Source organism: Callithrix jacchus, chromosome 4, assembly GCF_049354715.1.
Source record: "Callithrix jacchus isolate 240 chromosome 4, calJac240_pri, whole genome shotgun sequence".
In the NCBI taxonomy this organism is placed as follows: domain Eukaryota; kingdom Metazoa; phylum Chordata; class Mammalia; order Primates; family Cebidae; genus Callithrix; species Callithrix jacchus.
The window spans coordinates 43,088,432-43,107,440 of NC_133505.1; the positions used below are offsets into that span (position 1 = coordinate 43,088,432).

At 42.7% G+C, this 19,009-nt stretch overlaps 1 protein-coding gene across 2 annotated transcripts in view; it reads left to right on the plus strand.

Annotated features, from left to right (window-relative positions):
* The window catches only part of BLTP3A (bridge-like lipid transfer protein family member 3A), a 76,907-nt gene that overhangs the window by 44,657 nt on the left and 13,241 nt on the right, over positions 1–19,009 (plus strand). For both annotated transcript variants that reach the window (XM_002746456.6, XM_035295364.3), the window contains exons 8-15: positions 884–1,076; positions 8,673–8,759; positions 9,276–9,446; positions 9,824–9,963; positions 10,342–10,483; positions 10,739–10,932; positions 11,135–12,582; positions 18,724–18,920. In XM_002746456.6, coding sequence (XP_002746502.3) covers positions 884–1,076; positions 8,673–8,759; positions 9,276–9,446; positions 9,824–9,963; positions 10,342–10,483; positions 10,739–10,932; positions 11,135–12,582; positions 18,724–18,920 — 2,572 coding nt within the window. The remainder of the gene's footprint in view (positions 1–883; positions 1,077–8,672; positions 8,760–9,275; positions 9,447–9,823; positions 9,964–10,341; positions 10,484–10,738; positions 10,933–11,134; positions 12,583–18,723; positions 18,921–19,009) is intronic.

The following is a 19,009-nucleotide window of genomic DNA, read 5'->3' on the forward strand; positions in this document are numbered from 1 at the left end:
GTGTTCATAGACTTTTTCTGCACCTCTGATTTTTTTTTTTTTTTTTTTTTTTTGAGAAAGAGTCTTGCTCTGTCACCCAGGCTGGAGTGCAGTGGTCCAATCTTGGCTCACTGCAACCTCTGCTTCCCAGGTTCAAGTGACTCTCTTGCCTCAGCCTCCTGAGTGGCTGGGATTACAGGCACATGCCACCAGGCCCAGCTATTTTTTTTTGTATTTTTAGAAGAGACGGGGTTTCACCACGTTGGTCAGGCTGGTCTCGAACTCCTGACCTTGTGATCCGCCCGCCTTGGCCTCCCAAAGTGTTGGGATTACAGGTGTGAGCCACCGTGCCTGGCCTGATTTTTTATGTATTCTGTTCATTGGGTACCTCTAGTGTATGAAGTATACAGTGCTGGCCACTGGAGAAGAAAAATGGAATACACCACTTGTTCCTGTCCCTGAGCTCTCACTGTCTTGAAAGATGGGCCATAAATGAGTTATTATAGTATGGTGTGATAAATGCTGTAATAGAATAAACAATATGACATGAGAGCACAAAGAAGAGGTATTGCACTACCCAGGGTGAAAGAGAGCATTTAGGGAAGACTTCCTGGAGGAAATGTTTTAGCATCAGCCCACTAAGAACTGGTGGTAAGAGCTGGGAGGGCAATTCAGAACTATGAACTGTATTCCAACAGTTATTAGACTAATTATAATTAGGCTTTTGGAGTTTGGGTTATATAATTGGAACAGACCTAAGTGAGCTACTAGGCCAACAGTTAGGAGATGGAAGAAACATCTTGCTAAACTGTGGTTTTCTTCAGGCTGGACTAAAGCTTAAAGAACGCGTACAAAGGATCTTTTCAGGGTCTGGACTTCCTGTTTCTCTCTCTGTCACATGTAGATCACTCCACCAGCTCCCAGTGCCCAGCAGTCCTGGGCCCAGGCATTTGGTGGCAGCCAGGGCAACAGCAACAGCAGCAGCAGCCGCCTCAGCCAGTACTTTGAGAAATTTGATGTGAAAGAGTCCTCCTACCATCTGCTTATCTCCCGCCTGGACCTGCACATTTGTGATGATAGCCAGTCCCGAGAGCCAGGTACCCCATGAGGCCTGAGCCTGGGCTGGGTGGTCCACGTCACTGTCTCACTCTGGGCAGAGTCTAGGGATGAAGGCTCTTTTCCAAAGACCGTGGATTACTTTGGTTGGCTTCCCTTAATCACAGGCATTCCTTAGGCATCAGCCCTTCTGTGGTAGCCCTGTTTGTTTGAGGCAGTGCTTTTCAGCCTTTAGGGTGCAGTAGAACTACCTGTCATACTTAATAAAATACAGATGTTGGGCCTCTCCCCAAACACCTCTAAATTAGACTCTTTCAGTGGTAGAGTTCAAGTAGTGTAAACTTTTTTTTCCTCTCACCGAAGTTCCTTAGGCAATCCTAATGCTTATCAGAGGTTGAAAACGACTGGGGTGAGATTTTAGGAAAGTAAATTCAACTATCGGAAACCTCAGAATTTTTAGATTTGGGGTCAGTTTAAATATTTATTGTGTGTAAAAGTTCTCTTCCCAAGCAAGTGTAATCTTGGCATACTTACAACAACTGGCATTACATATGTGTATACATTTATTCGGAATGAAAAATACTAATTGACTCATTGCTTTCCTTTATGAGCCCTGGGGAAATCACTTAACCTTCTGCTTAACCTCTTTGAGTTTCCACATTTATGAAATTGAGTTAAATTATATCTCACTCATTTACCTCAGAAGTTATTGTCAGACTCAGATGAGCTAATATGCTGAATTTGGAGGAGCTTGATTATAGGCAAATACTGTTTTACTACCCTGCTGCTTGTTCTTCAAAACTGTCTCTCTGTTCCCTTTAAACTCTCCTTTGCCATCACGTCTTGGTTTTCACTGCTTACCTATGGCATTAAATAGATTTTTCTCTTGTTGGCTTATCTTCTCTGAAGGCTTTGTTTACTTTATGATAAGATCTAGACTCACAGGCCAGGCACAGTGGCTCATGCCTGTGATCCCAATACTTTGGGAGGCTGAGGTAAGAGGATTGCTTGAGCTTAGGAGTTTGAGACCAGCCTGGCCAATATGGCGAAGCCCATCTCTATAAAAAATTTAAAAATTAGCCAGAGATCAGTTGCAGTGGTTCCTGCCTATAGTCCTAATGCTTTGGGAGGCTGAGGTGGGAGAATTGCTTAAGCCTATGAGTTTGAGACCAGCCTGGGCAATATAGTGAGGGTGTGGTTGTGTGTTCCTGTAGTTCTAGCTACTCAGGAGGCTAAGGTGGGAGAATTGCTTGAGCCCAGGAGTTTGAGGTTGCAATGAGCCATGATTTGTGCCACTGCACTTTAGCCTGGGTGACACAGTGAGACACTGTTTCAAAAAAAAAAAAAAAATTGACTCAGTTTCCTTGAGTGACCTGCCTATTCATTTCTTCCTGGTGCACCAACTGGCATTGTCTCTCCTGCTTGACTATTCCTTGGTCTTGAAGTGATTCAACCTTCCTCTACTCTCATTCTGAAAGGAAGAAAGGAGCAATGTCAGTACAAAGATTGTTTTTGCCACCAGAGGAAATAATTTGCCACTCACTCATTTTGGAAGTTTTTTGCTAAAACAAGTATTATTTTGTTTAGTTATTTCTTCCAAGTGTTACCTAAAGGCTTTGGGTATTTTGTGGTTTGTTTGTTTAGATTTTGTTTTTAATACTTTCAGAAGTCTGAATTAAGAATACATGATATGGCCAGGTGCGGTGGCTCAAGCCTGTAATCGCAGCACTTTGGGAGGCCAAGACAGGCAGATCATGAGGTGAAGAGATCGAGACCAACCTGGCCAACATGGTGAAACCCTGTCTCTACGAAAAATACAAAAATTAGGCCAGGCGTGGTGGCTCAAGCCTGTAATCCCAGCACTTCAGGAGGCCGAGGCAGGTGGATCACGAGGTCAAGAAATCGAGACCATCCTGGTCAACATGGTGAAACCCCATCTCTACTAAAAGTACAAAAAAAAATTAGCTGGACATGGTGGCATGTGCCTGTAATCCCAGCTACTCAGGAGGCTGAGGCAGGAGAATTGCCTGAACCCAGGAGGCGGAGGTTGCAGTGAGCTGAGATTGCACCATTGCACTCTGGCCTGGGTAACAACAGTGAAACTCCGCCTCAAAAAAAAAAAAAAAATTACAAAAATTAGCTGGGCGTGGTGGCGTGTAGTCCCAGCTACTCGGGAGGCTGAGGCAGGAGAATTGCTTGAACCTGGGAGGCGGAGGTTGCAGTGAGCCGAGATTGTGCCACTGCACTCCAGCCTGGCACTATAAGATGTATCTTATAGATAGATTTGCATATGTTGGATCATCCTGGAATCCCTGGGATAAATCCCAGTGGGTCAGGATGAATGGTCTTTTATTTTTATTTTTTCTTCACTAGACAACCAGGGAAATGGTCTTTTAATGTGTAGTTGAATTCCATTTGCTAGTATTTTTTTGAGGATTTTTACATCAGTGTTTATCAGGAATAAACACTGTAGTTTTCTGCTTTGTTTTTCTTTTATTTCCTAAGAACACTTTCATGTAGGAAGTTTTCTTTTTGATGTGTCTTTGTCTGATTTTGTTATCAGGGCAATACTGGCTTCGTAAAATGATTCTGAAAGTATCTTTCCTCCTCTGTTTTCTGGAATAGTTTGAATAGGATAGGTATTAGTTCTTTAAATGTTTGGTAAAATTCAGCAGTGAAGCTATTGGGTCCTGGGCTTTTCTTTGCTGGGAGACTTTTTATTATACCTTTGATCTCATTACTTGTTATTGGTCTATTCAGATTTTGGATTTCTTCATGGTTTGATCTTGTTAGGCTGTATATATCTAAACATTTATCCTTTTCTGCTAGGTTTTCCTATTTATTGCTCATAGTAGTCTCTAATGATTTTTTGAATTTATGTGGTATAGGTTGTAGTGTCTCCTTTTTCATCTCTGATTTTTATTTATTTGGGTCTTCTCTCTTTTTTCTTAGTCTGGGGAAAAGTTTGTCAATTTTGTTTATCTTTTCAAAAGACTAACTTTTCATTTTGATCTTTTCTATTTTTTCTGTTTCAGTTTAATTTATTTTTGCTCCATTTGTATTACTTATTTTCTTCTATTAATTTTGGATTTGGTTTGCCCTTGCTTTTCTAGTTAAGATACATTATGAGGTTATTTACCTGAAATTTTTCTACTATTTTCTTTCTTTTTCTTTTTTTGAGAGAGTCTCACTCTGTTACCCAGGCTGGAGTGCAGTGATACAATCTCAGCTCACTGCATCCTCTACCTCCTGGGCTCAGACGATCCTCTAACCTCAGCCTTCCAAGTAGCTGAGACTACAGGCATGCACTACCACACTCGCTAATTTTTGTATTTGTTTGTAGAGTTGAGGTTTTTGCCATTTTGCTCAGGCTGGTCTTGAACTCCTGGACTCAAGGGATCTGCCTGTCTTGGCCTCTCAAAGTGCTAGGATTATAGGCATGAGCCCAGGAAGTAGAGGCTGCAGTGAGCTATGATTGTACCAATACACTCCAACTCAGGCAATAGAGCAAGACCCTGTCTCAAAAAAAAAAAAAAAAAAAAATTAAGGCCAGGCACAGTGGCTCACAGCTGTAATCCCAACACTTTGGGAGGCCCAGGCAGGCAAATCACATCAGGTCAGGAGTTCAAGACCAGCCTGGCCAACTTGGCAAAATCCCGTCTCTACTAAAAATACAAAAATTAGCTGGGCATGGTGGCAGGCACCTGTAATATCAGCTACCTGGGAGGCAGAGGCAAGAGAATCACTTGAATCCAGGAGGCAGAGGTTGCAGTGAGCCAAGATCATGCCACTGCACTATAGCCTGGGTGACAGAGTAAGACTGTCTCAAAAAAAAAAGAAAAATGAAAAAAAAGTATAGTTATTTTATTCCTGCTGTTTTTTTAGTTTTCATTTGCATGGAATATTTTTTTCCATCCCTTTATTTTTCAATCTGTTTCTTCGTATGTTAAGTGTGTTTCTTGTAGGGTTTTGTTTTTTAATCCATTCAGCCATTCTTTGTCTTTTGAATGGAGAGTTTAGTCTATCTACATTTAATGTTATTATTGATAAGTAAGGACTTGTTCCTGTCATTTAATTTGTTTTATGATCTTCTTTTCCTATCGACTTTCCTTCCTGTCTTCCTTTCTGTGAAGGCAGTTTCCTCTAGTGCTACATTTTAATTTCTTGCTTTTTATTTTTTTGTGCATCTGTTGCAGATTTTTTCTTTTTCTTTTCTGTTTGTCTTTTGAGATGGAGTCTTACTCTGTCACCCAGGCTTGAGGGCAGTGGCATAATCTCAGCTCACTGCAACCTCTGCCTCCTGGGTTATTCTCATTCTCAGCCTTCTGAGTAGCTGGGATTACAGGCATGCACCACTGCACCTGGCTGATTTTTGTATTTTCCGTAGAGACAGGATTTCACCATTTTGGCAAGGCTCGTCTGGAACCCCTGGCCTCAAGTGATCCACCTGCCTTGGCCTTCCAAAATGTCGGGATTACAGGTGTGAGCCGCTGTGCCCAGCCAGTTTTTTTAAAATTTGAAATTACTGACAAGCCTGCAAATAACATCTTATTCCCCATTATTTATTTATTTATTTTTATTATTTTTTTAAATTGCATTTTAGTTTTTGGGTTACATGAATGCCCCATTATTTTAAGCTGATGACAACTTAACACTGATTGCAAAAACAATCCAACTAACAAACAAGCAAAGAAGAAACTAACTTCATCTCCCTGGTTTTTTTTTTTTTTTATCTCCCTGGTTTTTAACTCTTTGTTGTTTTTATTTGTATCTATTGTACTGTCTATGTCTTGAGAAGTTGTTGTAGTTATTATTTTTGATAGGTCCATCTTTTAGTCTTCCTATTCAAAATATGAGTAGTTCATACACCACAATCAGAGGGTTGTAATATTCTGTGTTGTCTGTAATTATTACTTCCAGTGAGTTTTGTACCCTCAGATGACTTCTTATTGCTCGTTAGCGTCCTTTCAGATTGAAGAACTCTGTTTAGCATTTCTTGTAGGATACATCTAGTGTTAATGAAATCCCTCAGCCTTTTTTGTTTGGGAAAGTGTTACTCCTTCATGTTTGAAGCATATTTTCACTGGATATACTATTCTAGGATAAAAGTTTTTTTCCTTCATAACCTTAAATGTGTCATGCCTCTCTCTCCTGGCCTATAAGGTTTCCATTAAGAAGTCTGCTGCCAGACATATCGGCCGGGCGCAGTGGCTCAAGCCTGTAATCCCAGCACTTTGGGAGGCCGAGACGGGTGGATCATGAGGTCGAGAGATCGAGACCATCCTGGTCAACATGGTGAAACCCCGTCTCTACTCAAAATACAAAAAATTAGCTGGGCATGGTGGCGCGTGCCTGTAATCCAGCTACTCGGGAGGCTGAGGCAGGAGAATTGCCTGAACCCAGGAGGCAGAGGTTGCGGTGAGCCGAGATCGTGCCATTGCACTCCAGCCTGGGTAACAAGAGCGAAACTCCATCTCAAAAAAAAAAAAGAAGTCTGCTGCCAGACATATTGAAGTGCCTTTGAATGTTATTTGTTTCTTTTCCCTTACAGCTTTTAGGATGCTTTCTCTATCCTTGACTTTTGGGAGTTTAATTTTTTTTTTTTTTTTTTTTTGAGATGGAGTTTCGCTCTTGTTACCCAGGCTGGAGTGCAATGGCACCATCTCGGCTCACCACAATGTCCGCCTCCTGGGTTCAGGCAATTCTCCTGCCTCAGCCTCCCGAGTAGCTGGGATTACAGACATGCGCCACCATGCCCAGCTAATTTTTTGTATTTTGAGTAGAGACGGGGTTTCACCATGTTAACCAGGATGGTCTTGATCTCTTGACCTCGTGATCCACCCGCCTTGGCCTCCCAAAGTGCTGGGATTATAGGCGTGAGCCACCGCGCCTGGCCCAAGACTCCAATGCATTCTTAAGTATGTCAGCTGAATTTTTCAGCTCCAGGATTTCTGCTTGATTTTTTTTTAAGAGACAGATTCTCACTTCATTGCCCAGACTGGAGTACAGTGGTATAATCATAGCTCACTGCAGCCTCGAAGTCCTGGGCTCAAGTAATCCTCTCACTTTGACCTTGCAAGTGGCTAGGACTACAGGCATGTACCAGCACAACTGACTAATATTTTTATTTTTTTAGACAGAGTCTTGCTCTGTTGCCAGGCGCCAGGCTGGAGTGCAGTGGTGGGATCTCGGCTCATTACAATCTCTGCCTCCAGGGTTCATGCAATTCTCCTGCCTCAGCGTCCCCAGTAGCTGGGACTACAGGCACACGCCACCATACCCAGCTAATTTTTGTATGTTTAGTAGAGACAGGGTTTCACCATGTTGGCCAGGATGGTCTTGATCTCTTGACCTCGTGATCCGCCCGCCTCGGCCTCCCGAAGTGCTGGGATTACAGGCATGAGTCACTATGCCCGGCCGTCCTGGCAACTTTCATTTGATAATTTGACTTTTAACTTAAAAAATTATTTAGTGTTTCTTAACCCAATGAATATAAAGAGCATACTTTATACATATTCTTTTTATGTTAAAGCACATATATACATCTGGTACATGAACAGATATATATTTGTGGTATTAAAATTTTGTGGAGAGAAGACAAGTAGGAAAAACATATTTTAAAAGGCTACTTGGCATGATTATGGAGAGTTGAGAAACAGAACACTGTGTAGGGGTCTCTTGGTAGGAGAATTTGGTATGGCAAAATGTCAATTGGATGGAAATGACCCTACTGGTTGAAGGCATGCCAGCTTATACCAAGAGGATTCCATTATTTTCCTTCACTCATTTCTGTGGTGTTTTCTCTTATATCTTTTAGTATCTACTACTTACAAGGCTCTATGCTAGATATATTAGTAGGAGATAGGCTGGGAGTTGAATAGGGTGATCCAGATAATACACATATGTAGAAGAAATAGTTTCTACTTTTACAGTTCTTTAGTCTAATTGGAGAGAGATGATAGAAACATGGAAAGTTTATTCCTTTAGTAAGAATTAAATGTAAATTTAAGGTAGACATGTTGTAATATTTGCCTTATTGCTAAAAATTTCTGTTGATCTTTAATATTCCATGTGTTTATTTTATAATGTCCCTGTTTGTGTAGTGTTTTTAGCATTCCATGGTACTTTGTATGTATAGTTTATAATAGTTGTCTAATACCACAGCTTTAGCTCTGAGGCTAGGATATGAAAAGAAATAATATAGGTTATTGTTTTGGAGTGATCTGGCTTCTGCTTCTTTGTGTGTTGTGTTGAGGGAAATAATAATAATATAGGAAATAAAAAATAATACTAGGATTGGAGAAATAGTCAAGGCTGTAGAGTATGTCTGGGAAACCTAGGATTGTAATTTATGAATCTTGAGTTTGGCAGTTTCTTTTGCCTTTCTGGAAATCTGGCAACCATTTACAGATACGATGGAATAAACTTTACTTTGGATCTTTTAGAGCATGTCCATTGGCTATTTAACTCAAAAGAGGGCCTCAGCCTTGCAAATCACCTGACTTCGTGGCCTTTTGGCTGCACTGTGTTATCAGCTGGCCTTTGAAGCTGACCCTTAGAGGACTTCTGCATACTTTAGGTGGTGTTTGGCTTCTTTGTTCCTTCCACTGCCATTAACCTGTATTTTTCTTTTATAGGTGTCTCTGCAAATAGACTCATGGGTGGTGCCATGCAGCTTACCTTCCGCAAGATGGGATTTGACTATTACCCTTTCCACTGGGCAGGTTAGGAAAATTCTGAATGGGACCAATTCTAGCATAGCCCAAAATATTGAGGGCAGATTCCTGGATTCATCCCTGACTGCTTAACAGGAGGTTGCCAGAGATTGCAGTGTGTGCTCAGAGGGGTGTTGGAAATATTTCTCTTCAAGAGGACATCTGGAAACTTGCAGCTTCCACTATTGATGATTCTTTATGAGTGATGAGAGGAAATGGGTAGGGGAGGCAGTACCTGAGATATTACTTTTGATTCTACTCTCAGCCCCTCACTTCCGCTAGTGTTAGAGCCTCTCCAGTAGTCCGTAGTCAGCAGCTTGCCTTTAGAGAGCCTTTGGGAAAAATTCACATATGAAATCCAGAAGAATGTGCAACCTATCATTGGATAATTTTTCCTTATCCTAGAGACTTCTGGATTGTGGGTGAGGAATCAGATTCTGAACTATGACTATACTGACAGAAAGGAAAAATTGAAACATTTGTCATGATGTTGGGCTAAAATCTTTTCACTGCTTTGTTGCATAGGTGATAGTTGCAAACACTGGGTACGCCACTGTGAGGCCATGGAGACCCGAGGCCAGTGGGCCCAGAAGCTAGTGATGGAATTTCAGAGCAAAATGGAGAAGTGGCATGAAGAGACGGGTCTGAAACCACCCTGGCACCTGGGAGTAGACTCTCCTTTTCGAAGGAAAGCAGGTGGGTTATGAGGAACTTGAAGCCTCCGGTTGCTTAGCTCTTGCCATTTATCTTTGAATAATAATGGTGATAAAGTAAGAACTAGCTAATTACCCCAACTGTATCTAATGGAGAGACATCAGTGACATTTTTCTTTATAGATACTTCTTTAACCCCAGGGATAGCTGCGATGTTGAAGAGAAGTTGTCATCATCTCTATTCAGTGACTGTTGCCTTGGTCTTAAGAATGTCATTTCTGAGTTCATCCAGGAGCTAGACAGTGTTAAGCTCTCTTTCCTACATAGAGCTTAATTATCTTAGGATTTTTACTTTCCTTATTCTATTAATAATGAGAGTTGAATGTATTTTATTCTTTTTCCCACCTTATTTTTATTTAGGTTCTCTTTCCAGTCCTCGAAAGAACCCTCTTGAGAGAAGCCCCTCTCACGGCAGACAGGCTGCCTTTCGGCCTCCAGCATGGAACCGCTTACGCTCTAGCTGCATGGTGGTACGGGTAGATGACCTGGACATCCACCAGGTGAGGACATGGGGAAACATGGTTGGAAAGAGGTGGAGCAATTTACTTGGAAGGCAACTGGAACAGTATGAACAAAGTTTTGGAATTTTGGGACTATTTGCCTCACTTCTATGAAGATTAATAGTTTGGCTGGTAAGATCAGGACTTGGGATTTCCCCCAGTTTTCCTGTGAATGCTCTTCTTTGAACCTCTTGCTGAAAAAACTAACTCGCGGATAGTATGAGGCAGATGTGAGAATGCCTGAAATATGTGTGAAAGATACTGTGTTCCCTGTGACAGACTTTAGAGGGATGGTAGAGGTTACATGCTTCCTGAGTGGAAATGGAGGTCTGTTCTAAGTGTGATTGTTGGTACTAACAGTAAGTTGTGATTGCTTAGGTTTCCACAGCTGGTCAGCCAAGTAAGAAGCCATCTACCCTCCTTTCCTGCAGTCGGAAACGTCACAACCTGCCCACACAGGTCTCTGCCATTCATATTGAATTCACAGAGTATTATTTCCCAGATAATCAGGAGCTTCCAGGTAAGCATCTAGGCTGGCTATTTCTTCTGTCTAGCTCATGCTTTTCTCATTTGTCAGCCTTGGGGCCACTACTGATATTTTTATTTGTTGTTAGGAGTTTTTCAGTGTTTGAGTTAATGTAGCGCACTTTTGTTAAACACTCTGCCCTGTATAAATGTGTACCTTTGCGCTGTTGATAATAGAGTTAATATTAGGTGGTAAGAGTCTAACTATTGCTTTTTACAGGATGTTTCTTTTCTTCCCTCTGCTTTCCAGTTCCTTGTCCTAATCTCTACATTCAGTTAAATGGTCTGACATTTACTATGGATCCTGTCAGTTTGCTCTGGGGAAACCTCTTTTGCCTGGATTTATACCGCAGCTTGGAGCAGTTCAAAGCTATCTACAAGCTGGAAGATTCAAGCCAGAGAGATGAACATCTGGACATCCGACTAGATGCCTTCTGGTTGAAGGTGAGGGGAGAGTGTGACTTTTGTCCCCTGTTGGTAGCCACAGCTGCATTTTTCCAATGGATATAATCTATCATTCTGCTCTATTTTGTGGAAGTAAGAAAATAGTTTCACAGCCCAAATGATGTTTTACATGTGTTTAATGGTGGGATGCTGAGATACTCAGATGACCATTCTGAATTGTGTTTCATTTTCTTTGTTGAAGGTGAGCTTTCCACTGGAAAAGAGAGAGCGGGCAGAATTGCATCGTCCCCAGGCCCTTGTCTTCTCTGTGTCAGGCATGATTGCCACCAATACACGTCATGCCCCACATTGTAGTTGTTTAGACCTCCAGAACCTCTTCCGGGGTTTTGCTGCTGCTGATTTCTTTCATTCCAATTATGATCACTTTCCTAAGGTTCCAGGTGGCTTTAGCCTTCTGCACATGCTTTTTTTGCATCATGCCTTCCAGATGGATTCCTGCCTGCCTCAGCCTAATACCCTCCCTCCCCAGAGATCTAAGGCTTCCCAGGATCTCTGGTCTGTCCACCTTACCCAGATCTCCTTGGACTTTGAGGGAACCGAAAACTTTAAAGGCCATACCTTGAATTTTGTAGCCCCCTTCCCCCTGTCCATTTGGGCCTGCCTACCCCTCCGCTGGCAGCAAGCCCAGGCACGGAAGCTCCTTTTGGCCTCAGAGGGGAGGCTGAAACCATCAGCTAGCTTTGGAAGTCCTGTCCAGTCTGAGGCTCTTGCCCCTGACTCTATGCCCCATCAGAGGTCAAAGACTGAGCATGACTTGAAAAGCTTATCAGGCCTTACAGAAGTCATGGAAATTCTGAGAGAAGGCAGTAGTGGTGTGGACAGCAAAGGGCCTCTGACAGAGCTGGAGGATGTAGCAGATGTTCATATACTTGTACATTCCCCAGCCCACGTCCATGTGAGGCTTGACCACTACCAGTACTTGGCTCTGCTTCGCCTGAAGGAGGTGCTGCAGAGGCTTCAAGAGCAGCTGACTAAGGATACAGAGTCAATGACTGGGTCTCCCTTGCAGAACCAGACAGCTTGCATTGGAGTTCTCTTTCCCAGTGCTGAAGTGGCTCTGCTTATGCATCCTTCCCCCAGTGCTGTCGATGCTGACTCTGCAGGCTCAGATAGCACTAGCCTCGTAGATTCAGAGCTGTCCCCTTCAGAGGATCGGGAACTGAAGTCTGATGCCTCATCAGACCAGGGCCCAGCAAGCCCTGAGAAGGTCCTGGAGGAAAGTAGCACTGAAAATCTGGATGCATCCCAGGAGAGGCCACATAGCAATGGAGAACTGCAGGACTCAGGTCCACTTGCCCAGCAACTAGCAGGGAAGAGCCATGAGGCAGTTGAATCCCTACAGGCCAAGAAACTGAGCAGAACCCAAGCCTCCAGCTCACCAGCTGCATTGAAGCCCCCAGCTGGCAGGGAGACTGCTGTGAATGGACAGGGCGAGCTCATCCCCTCGAAGAACATTGAGGGAGAATTGTCAAGTGCTATTCACATGACCAAGGATGCCACCAAGGAGGCTCTACATGCCACCATGGACCTCACCAAGGAAGCTGTGTCCCTGACTAAGGATGCCTTCAGTTTGGGCAGAGATCGAATGACCTCCACCATGCACAAGATGTTGTCCCTGCCCCCAGCCAAGTGAGTGGTTCTGTGCCTCCTTCACTCATCCCATCTACTTCTAGTTCTGATCATTGGGTTTAAGTCCTCTCACTGTGTTCATTTCTAGATTAGGAAGCACCATATAGTCCAAGAGAATGCATAGAATGGCCTATTTATTGGGCAGTTTTCAAGTCAATATTTATTGTTTCTTAGAATCAGATTATCCCTTTTTTCACTGATTCACTGTTTTTTTCCCCTCCAGACAGGTCTTACTGCATTAGCCAGGCTGGTCTTGAACTACTGGGCTTCGCAGTCCTCCTGCCTCAGCTTCCTGAGTAGCTGGGATTATAGACACGTGCCACCATACCCAGCTTGCTTCACTATTATTGATACAGATATGCTATATCAGGATAATAATACTTGGCATAGGTATAATATTCTTTTCAGTGGGCTTTCATGTAATTTTTTGGTTTGATTTGATCCCCACAGCAGCCTGGTAAGGTGGCCTCAGATATTTGTATCCCCAGTTTATAGCTGAGAAACTGAGGAACCTGAGGCTTTAGAGTGGATGAGCTCATAGATACCCCATATCTTATAAATAGAAAAGCTGTGGCTTTGGACTTGTTCTTTCTGGTACCTTACCAGTGTCTGCCAGAATAATAGAGAAGGAAGAATTTCATCCATTCAACAAATATCTTTTGAGCCCTTTCTGTATGCTGGGCTCTGTGTTAAGCACTGAAGGTACAGGAGGGAGTAAAGAGAAACAGAAATGCACACTGAGAAGAGTGGAAAAGCATGGATTTTTCCCATGGGTGCCTTGTGGTTTTAGGAAAGATAATTGAGTCTAAGGGAAGTCTTTCCTGGAACTATTTCTGGTTTACAGACCATGGTATGAAGATCAGTGCATTTAGAGCATTTGTCTAAGTGAATTATGTTAAATGGATCTCTAAGCAGTGCCTGTGGATGAGCTAGTACCTGCTAGGATAGACAGCAAGGAAGGAGAGGAAAACCTAAAAGGTTGAATTGTATAATAATACTAGCCAACATTTACTGAGTGCCTTCTGTGCCTGACAAGACACAGTCCTAAGTACTTAATATTGGTCCACTGAATTTTTATAATAGTCCTATAAAGGCCAGGCGCAGTGGCTCACACCTGTTATCCCAGCACTTTGGGAGGCTGAGGCGGACGGATCACGAGGTCAAGAGATCGAGACCATCCTGGCCAACATGGTGAAACCCCATCTCTACCAAAAAAAAAAAAAAAATTAGCTGGGCGTGGTGGTGCCCGCCTGTAGTCCCAGCTACTTGGGAGGCTGAGGCAGGAGCATTGCTTGAACCCGGGAGGCAGAGGTTGCAGTGAGCCGATCTTGCGCCACTGCACTCCAGCCTGGCACTTGGCAACAGAGCAAGACTCTGTCTCAAAAAAAAAAAGCCCTATAAGGTGAGTACTAATATCACTCCCTATCTCACAGATGAGGAAACTGAGGGTCAGAGAGGTAAGAAACTTGCTCAAGATCATACAACTTGGGAGTGGTGGGGCAAGGATTAAACGCCTGGACACCTAATCATCCAATGTGCTGCCTTTTCTAAATGGAGACAAGTAAGGGAGATGGGAAAAGAGCAGAGGTGAAAAAGAGAAAATAAAGGTGTGTGAAATGAGCCCTTTTACAAATATCAACAGTGTCTTTCTAACTGTCCAAGCCAGTGGCCTTTCCTCAGTCCCCCTTCTCCTGGACTCCTCTGTGGTAGTTAACATTGCTGATCGGTTCATTCTGAGCATTTGTAACCCCGCCCAGTTACTGTCACTTCTCTGAAGGAGTCTTTTCTTTTTCCTTGGCTGCTCTCTTTTTTAGCCTATAGGTATAAATATTCCACAGGGATAGGCTGTTCGTATTATGATCACTTTTGTCATAATTTTACTTTTTTTTTGAGAAAAGGGTCTCATTCTGTCTCCCAGTGGTGCGATCTCTGCTCACTGCAGCCTCAACTTCCCAGGTTTAAGTGATCCTCCCACCTCAGCCACCTGAGAGGCTGGGGACCCCACACATGTGCCACCATGCCTAGCTAATCTCTGTATTTTTGGTAGAGATGGGGTTTTGCCATGTTGCCCAGGCTGGTCTCAAAACTCCTGGGCTCAAGTGATTCACCCGTCTTGGACTCCCAAAATGCTGGGATTATAGGTGTGAGCCTCTGCATCTGGCCTGCAATTTTAATTTTTTTTTTTTTTTTTTTTGAGATGGAGTTTTGCTCTTGTTACCCAGGCTGGAGTGCAATGGCGCGATCTCGGCTCACCGCAACCTCCACTTCCTGGGTTCAAGCAATTCTCCTGCCTCTGCCTCCTGAGTAGCTGGGATTACAGGCATGCGCCACCATGCCCAGCTAATTTTTTGTATATTTAGTAGAGACGGGGTTTCAGCCATACTGCACCTGGCTGTATTTTTTTGTTTTTAACTGGTGATGCCAAAATTTTAATTTTTTAAATTAAAAAATGGTTTATGGTTGGGTGCAGTGGCTCATGCCTATAATCCCAGCACTTTGGGAAGCCGAGGATGGCGGATCACGATGTCAGGAAATTGAGACCATCCTGGCCAACATGGTGAAACCCTATCTCTACTAAAAATACAAAAATTAGCCAGGCGTGGTGGCATGCACCTGTAGTCCCAACTACTCAGGAGGCTGAGGCAGACGAATCGCTTGAACCCAGGAAATGGAGGTTGCAATGAGCCAGAATTGTGCCACTGCACTCCAGCCTGACAACAGAGCAAGACTCTGTCTCAAAAAAAAAAAAAATTGGTTTGTGTTTATCATGTTGACAATGTAGGAAATAAAAGAGTAAAGAAGAAAATAGAAAAATAACTTGTAACAATACTACCCACAGATAAGCACTATTTACTTTTGGGTCTATTTTCTTCCAATCTTTATATTTCTGCATTCATGTATACATACGCTCATGGGTGGTTATGCATATAATATATACAAATGCTGTTTACAACAATAGGATTATATTATTTCTACAGTGTTGCATGCTGCTTTATCCACTCAGTGTTTATTGTGATATTTCCCATTCATTAGGCATATGAATACACGATTTTTATTTTTGGAAATATGGTTTCACCATGTTGGTCAGGCTGGTCTTGAACTCTTGGGCTGAAGTGATTCTCCACCTTGGCTTCCCGAAGTGCTGGGGTTACAAGCATAAGCCACTTCCCTTGGCTGAATACGTGATTTTTAATTGCTCTATTATATTCTAGTAAATGGATAGATCATGATTTATTGATCCATTTCTCCCTCTGGGGAGTCATTTAATCTGTTTTTCTCAGAACCAATGCTGTATGCAATGTCCTTATTTTTGTGAACATTAATTTTTGTGAATATTTTACATATCTAAATCTTTCCTTAGGATAAAAACCTAAAAGTGAAATTATTGGGTCAAATGCTACAAACATTTTTAAAGTTCTTGATGCATTTGCCAAACTTTCAGGTTTGTATCAGCCTGTGCTTTTTAATAGTTTGTCTCTAGATATCTGTCTCCTTTATTATTATTTTTTTTTGTTTGAGACAGGGTCTTACTTTCTCACCCAGGCTGGAGTGCAGTGGCGTGATCTCCATTCATTTCAACCTCTGCCTCCCAGACTCAAGCAATCCTTCCACCTTAGCCTCCCAAGTGGCTGGGACCTCAGGCGCATGCCACCACACCGGCCTAATATTTATATGTTTTGTAGAGATGGGGGTCTTGCTATGTTACTCAGGCAGATCTTGAACTCCTGATCTCCTGCCTTGGTCTCCCAAAGGGCTAGAATTACAGGTGTGATACAGCATGTCTGGCCTCCTTACTTTTGTTATAGTCTATATTGTCAGCCCTGACTTCTCTCCCCTCCCCTGCTCTTCATTTAAAACTATCTGCTGGACATAGTAGCACATGGATCTCCCAGGGGTGCCTTGAAACTTACATATATAAAATAGAATTCCAGCTGGGCATGGTGGCTTATGCCTGTAATCCCAGCACTTTGGGAGGCCGAAGTGGGTGGATCACCTGAGGTAAGAAGTTCGAGACCACCCTGGCCAACGTGGCAAAACCCTGTCTCTACTAAAAATACAAAAATTATCCAGGCATGGTGGCAGGTACCTGTAATCCTAGCTACTCGGGAGGCTGAGGCAGGAGAATCGCCTGAACCCTGGAAGCAGAAGTTGCAGTGAGCCATGATTGTGCCATTGCACTCTAGCCTGGGCGACAAGAGCAAAACACCATCTCAAAAGAAAACCCAAAGAAACAGAATTCCTTATGCCTCCCCGGATCAGCTCTTTTCTTCATTTGATAGTAACGTTCTTCTACTCATTCATGCTCTTCATTTTGGCTCTTTGTCTTGTATACTTGTTTGTCATGTTTTGACCTGAATTCCTAGATCAGTGGTTCTCAAATTTGAGTGTGCATCAGAATACTCTAGAGGATTTGTTAAAACATAGTTTGCTGAGCCCTACTCCTAGACTTCTTCATTCATGGATTGAGATGGGGCCTGAAAATTTGCATGTCTAACACATTCCTCATTGATTCTGATGGATGCTCCTGCCAGAACCACACTTTGAGAACACTGCTCTAGGGACTCTCACATCAGTTGTCCCTGTCTGTTCCCACACATAGACTTTTTAGAATATAAAAAGTATAGTTGATTTCTATATTGGAGGTATTTAATTTTATTTTATGAGACATCCATTACTTGCTAAAAGTCTTTTCCTCTCCAGATTGTTTTAAAAAGTCAGGCCAAACTTCCTAAAACATAGGTGTAATCTTGTTATTTCCCTACTCCAAAACCTTCACACTTTTTCCTTATATCCCCTGAATTTAGTTTTAACTTATTAATATGGCATAATCAATTATTATGATATATCCATATAGCACTTTATAGTTTTCAAAGCATTTTAATACATAATTTTTTCTTCAAGGTTTTCTATAATTTGGCTGCCATTCTTGTGGCAAAGTGAAAAAGCACTTAGTGGGAAGTTAGGAGACTTGAGTCTTTTATTTTTGAGACAGAGTCTCACCGTGTCACCCAGGCTAGAGTGCAGTGGTGCAATCTCAGCTCACTGCAGCTCAACCTCCCAGGCTAAGGTGGTCCTCTCACCTCAGCCTCCAGTAGCTGGAACTACAGGCATTCACCACCATGCCTGGCTAATCTTTGTATTTTTTGTAGAGACAGGGTTTTGCCATGTCGCCCAGGCTTGTCTCAAACTCCTGGAGTCAAGCCTGTCTCAGCCTTCCAAAGTGCTGGGATTATAGTCATGAGTCACCATGCCCGGCCTGAGTTTTTTTTAATTCTACCTTTAACTGTGACCTTGAGACAGTTTCTTCATCTGTAAAATGGGAGGGTTGTATTAAAAGGTCCTTAAAGGTTTCTTTTCACTGTATTAATGCCTTTTTAACTTTATCTTCTGTTGCTCCCCCTGAAAAACCTATGCTTCAGCTAGGCAGAGCTATTGCACTTACCAGTCTCTTTTTGTTTCTGGTTCTTTGCCTTTGTTTATGCCATTTCTTGCCTATAGAATACATTCTTCTCTCTTTCACAGTCCTTCAAGGACCACCTCAGATGTTATCTCCTACCACAAAGCCTGGACCCTCTTCTCCTTGTCATTTTTCCTCTTTGATATTGTTTAGCCTTTGATTTGTGCCTCTGTCCCTTTGTTATGGCATATGTGACTTACTCCCGTTAAATGTTATGTATGGATAAACTTTTCTCTCCTAACAGATTATAAATTCTTTGAGAACTGGGGATGTCTTACTCATCAGTGTATCCATCCCCCACTCCTGCGTAGTGCATAGTATGATTCCTTGCATCAGAAGCTACTCAATACTTATGGAATGAATGTAGGTGACTTCAGGTGCCATTCATCAGCACCAGAGCAGTAGGTAGCTGGTCTCTTCTGTATCTGGGGTGACCTTGAATAACCTTGACATTTAATGTTGATATGAGAGAGCTGTCTGTGCAGTTAGAGATATTGGAATAGAAAGATGCAGAAAGGCCAGTGATTGAAAAATGACTTGATTTCTTTATATCCAGTAATATGTAATGTCAAAGGTATATGTTCCCAATAACTGTCTGAGCTGAAAGGAATGGGTATTGTAAGTGGATGGGAACAAACATGTCTCCAAAGCCACATTTGTGGTTTTTGTTTTTTTTTGAACAGGGAGCCCATGGCCAAAACAGATGAGGGGGTGGCAGCCCCAGTGAGTGGAGGTGCTGCGCGACTGAGATTTTTCTCCATGAAGAGGACTGTATCTCAGCAGTCATTTGATGGGGTCTCATTGGATAGCAGTGGCCCTGAAGACCGGATTTCAGTGGACAGTGATGGCAGTGATAGCTTTGTGATGCTCTTGGAGTCTGGTATGTGGGAGCAGAGCCAGGCAAGGTTGCAGAATTCCAGAAAGGTTCTCTCTGCTGCCTGTGTCAGACTGGCAGGGTTAAAGAGAAGC